The sequence below is a fragment of the Panthera tigris genome, chromosome X, assembly GCF_018350195.1.
Source record: "Panthera tigris isolate Pti1 chromosome X, P.tigris_Pti1_mat1.1, whole genome shotgun sequence".
Taxonomy (NCBI): Eukaryota; Metazoa; Chordata; class Mammalia; order Carnivora; family Felidae; genus Panthera; species Panthera tigris.
In genome coordinates this window covers 73982076-73993857 of record NC_056677.1, presented here as the reverse complement: position 1 = coordinate 73993857, position 11782 = coordinate 73982076, and the positions used below count along the sequence as shown (strand labels likewise).

The window sequence follows — 11782 nt, the reverse complement described above, 5'->3', positions numbered from 1 at the left end:
CACAATCATGACCTGAGACGCTTAAGTTGGACACTTAACCAACTGAGCCACCCAGGTGCCCCCAAAACAACTCTTTAATGAATAGAAAAACATATTCTTCATCTTAATTTGCATTACTTTGTCACTATCTCTGCCATAATGTAATGAGGCCTCTCTTCATCACACACACACAAAAAATATGGTATTTACTCCTATAGGTAAGGAAATTAACATATAATAAATTTTTGTGCAATAAAATTAACTAGGGAGATTCTTTGGGTTCCCTAAAGCTTTGGAAAAGAAAAGCTTGCAAATTCTTCTCTGTGTGTAGTTCTATTCAGGAATGTAGTCTGCCCAAAATCCTCAGAAAGGTGATTTTTTTAAATTTTTTTTTTAATTTACATCCAAATTAGTTAGCATATAGTGCAACAATGATTTCAGGAGTAGATTCCTTAATGCCCCTTACCCATTTAGTCCATCCCCCCTCTCACAACTCCTCCAGTAACCCTCTGTTTGTTCTCCATATTAGGATTCTCATGTTTTGTCCCCCTCCCTGTTGTTAATATTATTTTTGTTTCCCTTCCCTTATGTTCATCTGTTCTGTGTCTTAAAGTCCTCATATGAGTGAAGTCATATGATATTTGTCTTTCTCTGACTAATTTCGCTTAGCATAATACCCTACGTGGATGGAACTGGAGGGTATTATGCTAAGTGAAATCAGAAAGGTGATTTAAAACACAGGAAACAATAGGTGTTGTTGAGGAGATGGAGAAAGGGGAACCCTCTAACACGGTGGTGGGAATGCAAACAGTGCAGCCACTGTGGAAAACAGTATGGAGATTCCTCAAAAAGTTAAACCAAGAACTACCCTACAATCCAGCAATTGCACTACTGGATATTTATCCAAAATATACAAAATTACTGATTCAAAGTGACACATGCACCCTGATGTTTATAGCAGCATTATCAATAATAGCCAAATTATGGAAAGAGCCCAAATGCCCATTGACTGATAAATGGATAAAGTGAAAGAAGTGGTTATATATATATATATATATATATATATATATATATATATATATATAAGAATATTATCCAGCGATAGAAATCAATGAAATCTTGCCATTTGCAATGAAGTGGATGGAGCTAGAGAGTATTATGCTAAACAAAATAAGTCAGAGAAAGAAAAATATCATATGATTTCAATCATGTGGATTTTAAGAAAAAAAACAAATGAACATAAAGAGGGAAAGAGAGAGAGGTAAACTGTAAAACAGACTCTTAACTATAGAAAACAAACTGAGGGTTGCTGGAAGGGAGGTGGGAGGGGCGATGGGTTAAATGTGTGATGGATGTTAAGGAGGGCACTTCTGAGGAGAACTGGATCACTAAATTCTACTGAGACTAATATTATGCTATATGTTAACTGACTGGAATTTAAATAAAAACTTGAAACAAAAAAAATAAAGGAGTTGTTTGCACCCAAAGAAAATGAAAACACTAATTCCAAAAAATATATTCACCCTATGTTTATTTCAGCATTATTTACAATACCTAAGGTATGGAAGCAACCCAGGTGTCCATCAACAGATGAATGGATAAAGAAGATGTGGTATATATACACAATGTAATATTACTCAGCCATAAAAAGAAATGAGACCTTGCCATTTGCGACAACATACATGGACCTAGAGAGTATTATACTAAGTGAAATAAATCAGACAAAGACAAATACCATATGATTTCACTTACGTGTGAAATCTGAAAAACAAAGCAAATGAACAAATAAATACACAGACTCTTAAATACAGAGAACAAACTGGAAGTGGGTAAAATAGATGAAGGGTATTAAAAGGTACAAACTTCCAGTTATGAAGTAAGTCCTGGGGATGAAAATACAACACAGAGAATGTAGTCGATAATATTGTAATAACATTGTACAGTGACAGGTGGTGATTACACTTACCATGGTGAGCATATAGTAATGTATAGAATTGTTGAATCAATATGTTGTGCACCTGAAACTAATATAATTAGTATGTCAATTTTAATTTAATAAAAAAAGAGTCATTTGCAATCCTGTGTAAATTTGCTTAAAATTACTTTTTAAATGCTCCTAAATATTGATTTAAAAAGTCTTTGATTTTCCAAAAGTATAATTTACCTTTTTGGAGATTTTAAATCAATCTCAAAAATTTGTAAAATTATTTATTCTACATTATAGAAGGCTTATTTTTTATAGAAAAGATGCCAACACCTGGTGTTTCATTTACTAGTTTTAAAACAAAGAAACTAATTTACTCTGATAACTGAGACAGTCATGACATATAATATCATCACTCATCTCTTTTCTTGCAAGTCTCTCCAAAGAACTAAATATTTTCTTAATTAAATAAAATGCAAAGGCTCCAAACTTCTGTTGAGAAATTTAATGAGAACACTGATCATTTTTGTGTGCCAAATGGGAGATGTTTTAAAACTGAATTTGACTTTTGAGGGTGAAAGTACTTGGAGTTATTTTTTTAAGTTTCATGTAAATTATATCCTCAATATTTGTACATTGAGTTAGGCCTTTCTCAGATTTCCAATGGTAGCTAGATTATTTCTAACTACTGACCATGATCCCTTGAAGCCAAGTGGTTATATTAACTCTCTTGAATCTCAAAGAAAGCATTTGTTAGGTTATATTTCTTGGGAAGTAACACCATGAAGTATGTAAGAAACAATTAATTTCACATGCACAAGCACTAGTTTTTCAGGGATTTTTGTGATCACTTGATTTAATGTAGGAACAAGGCCTTGTGGAAATTGTCTTGGTCTTGAAGCAACATCCCATTAACTTATTTAAAAAATGTTTCTCTACAAATATATTTTCATTTAACTTATGTCAATTATTAGAAGCTTTGTCTAAGATAAACTCATCAATCAATTGTTGAACAATAATAAAAAAAGAAATCATGAGAAGTGTAAAAGTATTGATGACACCTCAACAGGATAAGCACTAGTCTATGTCACCAGTAACACCATATTAGAAGCGCCAATCTATGTAACTAATCAGCTCTCAATTATTTCTTTATGGGATGAAATTTGATAAAAAATGGCTTATTCTGTAATAACTCATGTCTCCTGTGAAATATCGAGGAGACAATTGAAAAACAAACAAATTGAGGGATAATTCAACAAGCAACCATGGAATGCTAACTATATTCCAGGTATTAACGTAGATGCTGGGAACACATATATCATCTATATTCAGTAATTTACTGATGCATTTTAAACTATTTCCTTAAATCAAGCCATTTATTTATAGGTAGGATGGCATTCACACCATTCCTAAATATTCCCTTAAACACATAGTATTCTTACATTTTCCCCTGTACTGAAAATATCACTTAACATGTAACATTTTATTTGTCCCCTTAATCATAGATACAACCAGAAAGGCAACAGTATATGAAGAAGTTTTTTGTACAGAATAGCCTCACCAGAATAACTTTTAATATGATGGTTTACAATCACAAAGCAATGTTCTTAATTTTCTTCTCCTGGGCACATTTGAAGTTTGTACAGTGACTGTTTTGAAAAGCTGAAAAAGGCTGGGGGAAACAAACAAAACTTGTATTAAATAGTCCATTCTTAAGTTTACCATGACGATTGACATTATAGTTTTACTAATTTACTAATTATCTTGTGCTAGGAAATTAACAATATCCTATTTTTAATGTTTTTTTTCACAAATTTAAGCTGTTCGGTTGTTTTGCTCCCCCTTGAAAACCTTAATTATAAGTCTATTAAATGTAGTTAAAAATGAAAAGTACAAGATTGTAAAATTACCCAGGTGTTTGTGTTCAAATAGAGATTATCTTTCCTTTATAATTTTCCCTTTCTTTTTACCAACTGAATTTACAGAGGTTTGTTTTGTTTTGTTTTGTTTTTTACTGCTTTGCAGTGTCCTAACGTATAATTTATCTGTACTTTGGCATATTTTAATTACTCCTTTATTTGTAATGGCTGACTTTTTAAAAATAATAATTATTTAAATACTTAAATAATTTCCTCAAATGTATTAAATGCTTTTATACTTGAAGATTTTTACCTTCTAGAAATCTTGCATGATTTATACTGATTCAAAGCATTTGTAAAGGTTCTGGTTAACACTAACACTTCAAGTTTATAAATTCAAATAAAAACTGGTAATTGGTAAAAAGGAATAGAGAATGCATATAGTAAGTAATTACCAATGTAGATATTTTAAATTTATTTCAGGTTGCACTGTTTTCATATATTTTAATGTTCACAATTATGTAAAGCAGTGGGCTCATAAAACATGAAAATTATATCCCATTAGTTTTTAGTTTTACTTTTGTCAATTTAAGTAAAGAATATATCTTGAATGTTTTTCAGAATTTTGATACATATATCAATATAATGTGTATTCTAATTTTTAGCAGACCTAAGCTTTTACATGGTATAGATACTTTTCCTCAAGTTCATATAACTCATATTGTTTTAAGCAAAGGAGTTCATCACAAGGTTGTTTACAAATGTAGAAAACACTGGAAAACATGTAAGTATTATTCAATGTGTTACTTAGATAAGCTATAGTACATGCACGCAATGGAATACTATGCAGTCATTAAAATGATGATACAGATTGATATTTTTTAGCTTAAAATTTAAAGAAACACAAAATAGTACATATAGTATTTTTTTGTTGATTGTAAAAGAGTGTGTCTACATAGGAGAAAAGTATATGTATGCAATGAAATCATTAATAGTGGTTATCTCTGAACTGTGGGAATTTAATTCTTTATAATTAATTCTTTATAAATGTCTGCATTGTGTACATTTTTTAAACAATGAGCATGTATTATGTATATGATCAATAAAAACAGTGATTTCCATTTGAAAATATTTGATAATGAATATACATGTAATTTGTAGATAAACAATTACACAGAGAAAGTTCTTTCTCTTTGTTTTATGGGAAAATAGCTAAGAAGTGTTAACAAAATTATATATCTATGTTGTATTGTGCATGTAACCTAAAATTTGTAGTTAACATAATAAAAGCCAATTAAGAATAGAGACAACACATTTTTTATGGTTAGACATATGATGTGAATAAACCCTATTTTTAAAAAGGATTTTTTAAAATTTTACATAAATTAAGTAATTATTTCTCTACTTCCAAAATGATTTGAACACTCACATATTAAATGCAAGGCAATCTAAAGAAAACATAAAAGTAAGTGCAATATGGATGGAAGGTAGATGGGTGGAGAAAAGAGGAGACTACAAGTAAAAAACTGAAAATCTGCAATCTAGAAATTACAGGATAAATAATGTAACTGAAATATAGAACAGGACATCTTGTCACAACTTCGAAGCAGCCAGACATAAAGAGAACCATACTGGATTAATAGCTCTCATATAACAGATGGAGGCTTTGATACATCTGTGAATATTATCACATGGATGTATTCAAAACTTTACAAGAGATAATGACAAGTTTAATAAAAGATGTCCTTCAAAGTAATTTTTCAACATCATTATACGGATTATTTACCCTTTATATTGACACTTTATAGACGCTGAAGTAAAATTTTTAAAATTTTCTATAGGTAAAGGCAATTCAGTGCAGTTATTTACCTTTGTTAACTTAACATGACCCATGTGTACTACTAAGGAGTTTTAAAAAATGAGTGGCAAGAATGCTGCTTAGACTGTACTCATATATAAAATCTCTCAGGAAAGATTTTTAAGATAAAACTCATCATTTTAATAATGCTTAAAGTGTTAATTTTCTAATATACTAATTGAGAAAACACTAATAGGGCATGAAGTTGCCCTTCTCTGGGCATGAAGTTGAATACAACTCCCAATACTTAGTCAAAGCCACTGTCAACTCTCTGATATGCCCACAATACATTAAAAAGGGGAAAAAATGTATAACTAAAGAAAACTCAGATCTTTTGAAAATAATATCCATTTTAAATAATAAAGTAAAATTATGCACAAATGTTCATTGGATCACATACATTTTCCCCTGCTTTATTGATTTCTCAAAAAGCAAGTTAGAACTTTTATGTGTGATAGATTCAGAAATAATGGCCATTTTGAGAATATTTGCACAGAAGAAATTACATTTAGTAGTATAATTGCAATAAGGAAGTAAATATACTCAAGTACCTCACCTTGACTGGTTTAGGTAAATAATAATAATAATAATGAAAACAATATGTGGAGGGACAAAGTTTATTCTATATATCCCTAAGGATATTTTAACAAAAAATGGTACAAAATTACAGTTTTACAATTAGAAATTATATTCTTCACTAAAATGAACAAGGTTTTCTAGTTTTACTTATTTTTTCAAAAGAAAGTATTTACTTCAAAAAGAAAGAAAGAAAAAGAAAGAAAGAAAGAAAAAAGAAAGAAAGCCTGCCATAAAATAACCTCTTATCACAAAGTAGCCCAAACTAAGTAGGCACCAGCTAAAGGCTGCACCAAATTGAGCATTCTTATTCTCACCACCTGCGCCTGGCCTGGCCCAGGGTGACATGCAGGGGCTTGGAGCCCACTGTGCGACCATTCATCTCATCCACTGCTTTGGTAGCATCTTCAAAAGAGGAGAAGCAGACAACACCAAACCCTTTGCCTTGCCCTACTTCCACCATCACTTTGGCCCGGCTAATTGATCCAAAGGAAGAAAATTCTTCCTTCAGTTTTTCATCATCGATGGTCTCATCCAGGTTCTTAATATAGATAGGCACCCCCGGAGGCCGACTTTTTTCTTTTAATCTCAGCCGTTCAAATCTTCGTCTTAACTCAGCCAATCGTTCAATTTTCTTCTGTGCTCGACCTACGTATAGAACTTTCCCATTGATGGACTTTCCATGCAGGTCTAACACAGCCTTTTGGGCAGCCTCGTGCGTCTCATACCTCACAAATCCAAAGCCCTTAGATTTCCCACTGGCATCTCTTATTACCTTAACACTCTCAGTTGGCCCATATCCACTAAAGATTTCCTTCAGTTTTTCATCATCCATGTCATCTCCGAAGTTTTTAACAAAAACATTAGTGAAAGTTGCTCTATCCTTGGTTCTGACTTCAGCTGCCCTCTCTTCTGGGAATTTGAATCTACCAACATACACCTGGCGGTTGTTGAGCCGCACCCCATTCATATGCCAGATGGCTCTATTGGCAGCGGCCAGGCTGTCAAAGTGCACATAGGCATAACCCTTAGAGCCATTGTCATCACATACGACTTTGCAGGAGAGAATGTTCCCAAAAGCAGAAAATAAATAAAAAAGGGCCCTATTATCTATGGATTTGTCCAGGTTTTTGATGAATATATTTCCAACTCCTGACTTTCTTAAGCGGTCATCTGGCTGAGACCACATGAGGCGGAAAGGTTTGCCATTAATCAAATCAAAATTCATGGTATTCAGGGCCCACTCAGCATCTGCAGGAAATCGGAAGTTAACATAGCCATAGCCCAGGGGGCTGCGGGTCACAGGGTCACGGCAGATTCGGGTGAAGCGCAGAGGGCCAGCAGGCCTGAACTTTTTATATAACATGTCCTCAGTAACATCTGGGTCCAAGTCACCCACGTACAGGGCAGCCTTGAGGTACTTCTTTTTCTTGCCAGCAGGATTAGGCTCTCCACTCCCCATCTTTCTAAGCACAGGAAGGAAGCTTTCGCGGGAGAGAAAAAAAGGCTGGTTTCTCTAAGCTATGGGCCAAGCAGCTGTTCACAAAAAGAAGAAAGCCAAAGCGAAGGAAGCTAAAAGCAGTTTCAGAATCACTGTTGAGGCTGAGAAAATGAAGTTCAGAAACAGCTGGTCAGCGGACTCAGAACAAACACATCAGACAACAATGCATCCCAATAACGAATCTGTTCTACCTAAAGAATTTATAATTTCCACCCATTAAGATTTAAAATCTGTTTTAAAAGCCAGTAGTAAGAAAGAAATTCTCTGTTCCTCATTTAATTGTAAGAAATCATCAAGCAGCTGGCTGGCCCCCCACATCTCCATTAGCTTACAGAGGCCTCGAGACCCGTTTTCAGCATAAATATAGGCCTCGAGCTCCTGCTGGCTTAAAATTCTCTTAACCTGGACAGGGGCCAAACGTGTATTCCTCCGCCGGCTGCCTGGCCGGTCTCAGGCGGGCTCGCAGCTAAGGCCGCTAAACACACTCAGCGTCAGTGAAAGGGCAGACTAAACACTTGGTGCGCTGGGGCCGGAAGGCAGGCTGCAGAAGGCGGATCAGACAGAGACAGACAGACAGACACACGCGCTGGGGACGGAAGACCGCACAGATACCCCAGATGCCCACCGGGTACGGACCGAGTGACGCGCGGTAATTTCGGCAGTCTGAGACTCGCGGCAGGTCCGGAGGGACTGACTGGCGGACGCGCACTGGGTCAGCTTCAGCGGGAGGCGGTTCCGGACAGATGTGGGGCGGAGTCAGAAGAGAAGGGTAGATGCGAGGCGGGCGGACAGAGCTGGGACAGATGGACTCGGATTGCTTTCCGCAGGACAGAGCACCCCAAGGACGAAAACCATTTAGCTGTGGTAGGGCGGGCGGGGCGTGAGGAAACCCGGAACCTTGCTAAGTAATTTCCCGCTTGCTCTGTGCCAAGATAAAATTAATTTAATTTAATTTAATTTAATTTAATTTAATTTAATTTAATTTAATTTAATTTAAATGTTTTTTTAGATTTTTCTTTATTTTTAAAATTTTGTGTTTTTATTTATTATCTTTAAGTATTAATTTTAGGCTGCTAATCCCAAAATTAAAGCAGGAGGTGATCACCTAGGCAGAAAGAGCTCTCATACTTTTTTTTTAATAATAATAAAAACAATTCCCTATATCATTTCTGCTTAGGAAATTAGATATAGAGTTGCATATTTTCTAAGTTAATTGGAAAGTTAGAATTGACAGCTGTACTGGATTCACATTACAGTGCTAAATGATCACATGGTCAAATAAAACACAGGGCCATGTTGCGTTTAGCCTTTATCCATTAAACCCCAACATGATGATCACATAATCCCCAAGTAGTAAGCAGAATTCTTGACACTGCTCCAGTAGTACTAATATTTTAATGACTGGAAAGTCGTAAAATGGCATTTTATGGTACCTAGTGCTACAAAACTTTGAAGATGTGCTGTCTCCACAATCAAAAATTAAAAAATCTTAATAAAAGAGATAAAAGCTACAGAATCAATGCAAAATATATGATTAATGTCCACAGATGAAATAAACATGTAAAGATATAGGCATATTATGCATTAATTACTAATTATTTTATTTTATTAAAGTTTTTATTTAAATTCCAATTAACATACAGTGTAATATTAGTTTCAGGTATACAATATAGTGTTTCAACACTTCCATACAACACCTGGGGCTCATCACAAGTGCACTACTAAATCCCTATCACCTACTTAACCCACCCCTCACCTACCTTCCCTTTAGCAACCGTCAGTTTGTTTTCTATAGTTAAGAGTCTGTTTCTTGGTTTGCTTCCCTCTCTCTTTTTTCCCCTTTGCTCATTTGTTTTGTTTCTTAAATTCAACATATGACTGAAATTATATGGTATTTGTTTTTCTTGAACTGATTTATTTTGCTTAACATAATACTCTCTAGCTCAATGTCTTTGCAAATGGCAAGATTTCATTATTTTTTATTGCTAATACCCCATTGTGTTTATATATATATATATACCATCTCTTATTTATCCATTCATCAGTTGATGGACATGGGATATTTTCATAATTTGGCTGTTGTAGATAATGCTTCTATAAACATTGGGTGCACATATCCCTTTGAATTAGTATATTTGTATTCTTTAGGCAAATAGCTAGTAGTGCAATTGCTGAATCATAGGATACTACTATTTTTAGCTTTTTTTTTAACCAGGAAATGGTGCAGCTCATTATTTTTCCTCCAAGATTTTATTTAAATTCAAGTTAGTTAACATATAGTGTAGTATTTAGAATTCAGTGATTCATCACTTACATATAACACCCAGTGCTCATGCCAACAAGTTCCCTCCTTAATTCCCATCACCCATTTAGCACATTCCCCCACCCTTCTCCCCTTCAGCAACCCTCAGTTTGTTTCCTATAGGTAAGAGTCTCTTATGATTTTGCTCCCTCTCTGTTTTTATCTTAATTTATTTTTCCTTCCCTTCCCCCATGTTCATCTGTTTTGTTTCTTAAATCCCACAGTTCAATGAAATAATATGGTATCTGTCTTTCTCTGACTTACTTTGCTTAGCATAATACACTCTAGCTCCATCCTTATCATTGCAAATGACAAGATGTCATTCTTTTTGATGGTTGAGTAATATTCCCTTGTGCATATACCACCTTTTCTTTATCCATTCATCAGTAAATGGGCATGTGCACTCTTTCCATATTTTTGCTATTGTGGATAATGCTGCTATAAACATTGGTGTCCATGTGCCCCTTTGAATCAGTATTTTTGTATCCTTTGGATTAATAACTAGTAGTATAATTGCTGGGCCATAGGGTGGTTTTATTTTTAACTTTTTGAGGAAACTCAAAAATGTTTTCCACAGTGGCTGTACCAGCTTGCATTCCCATCAACAGTGTAAGAGGATTCCCCTTTATCCACATTTTCACCAACACCTGTTGTTTCCTGTGTTGTTTATTTTAGCCATTCTGGCAGTTGTGAGGTGATATCTCATTGCAGTTTTGATTTGTATTTCCCTGATGATGAGTGATGCTGAACATCTTAAGTGTCTGTTTGCCATCTGTATGTCTTTTTTGGAAAAATTTCTTTTCATGTCTTCTGCCCATTTTTAATTGGGTTATTCATTTTTTGGGTGTTAAGTTGTATAAATTCTTTATGTATTTTGGATGCTAACCATTTATCAGATATGTCATTTGCAAATATCTTCTTCCATTCCATTAGTTGTCCCTTAGTTTTGTTGATTGTTTTCTTCACTATGCAGAAGCTTTTTTATCTTGATGAAGTTCCAATTATTTATTTTTGCTTTTGTTTCCCTTGTCTAAGGAGACAAATTTAAAAAGAAGTTATTATAGTTGATGACAAAGAGGTTACTGCCTATATTCTCCTCTAGGATTTTTATGGTTTCAGGTCTCATGTTTAGGTCTTTAATCCATTTAGGATTTATTTTTGTGTATGGTGTAAGAAAGTGGTCCAGCTCCATTCTTTTACATGTTGCTGTCCAGTTTTCCCAACACCGTTTGTTAAAGATACTGTTATTTTTCCCCCTTTGGATATTTTTTTTGCTTTGTCAAAAATTAATTTGCTATATAGTTGTGCATTCATTTCTGGGTTATCTATCTGTTCTATTAATCTATGTATCTTTTTTTATTCTTTTTTTTTTTTTTTTTGCCAGTACCATACAGTTTTGATCACTACAGCTTTGTAATACAACTTGAAGTTCGGAATTCGATGCCTCAAGCTTTGCTTTTCTTTTTCAAGATTACTTTGGCTATTCAGGGCCTTTTGTGGTTTCATATAAATTTTAGGATTGCTTGTTCTACTTGTGTGAAAATGCTGTTAATATTTTGATAGGAATTATATTCAATGTGTTAGTTGCTTTGGGTAGTATAGACATTTTTTAAAGTTTAATTATTTTTGAGAGAGAGAAAGAGAGAGCGAGAGAGCGCACTAGGTGGGGAGGGGCAGAGAGAGAGGGAGAGGGTGACACAGAATCCAAAGCAAGCTCCAGGCTCCAAGCTGTCAGCAGAAAGCCCGACGTAGGGCTTGAAATCACAAACTGTGAAACCATTAC

General features: G+C 34.4%; 1 protein-coding gene across 1 annotated transcript; it reads right to left on the bottom strand.

Moving 5' to 3' along the window:
• Positions 1–6429: 6429 nt before the first annotated feature.
• On the bottom strand, positions 6430–8394 carry LOC102967044 (polyadenylate-binding protein 5). The gene is made up of 2 exons (XM_007085588.3): positions 8334–8394; positions 6430–7798 (listed from the first exon to the last, which is right to left on the bottom strand). The coding sequence occupies exon 2, from the start codon at positions 7656–7658 to the stop codon at positions 6510–6512; it is 1149 nt and encodes a 382-aa protein (XP_007085650.1). The 5' UTR covers positions 7659–7798; positions 8334–8394; the 3' UTR covers positions 6430–6509.
• Positions 8395–11782: the final 3388 nt, after the last annotated feature.

What these genes read in the sequence shown, in the direction of transcription:
- LOC102967044 (XM_007085588.3), bottom strand. Translation starts at nt 7,658, where the DNA reads ATGGGGAGTGGAGAGCCTAATCCTGCTGGCAAGAAAAAGAAGTACCTC.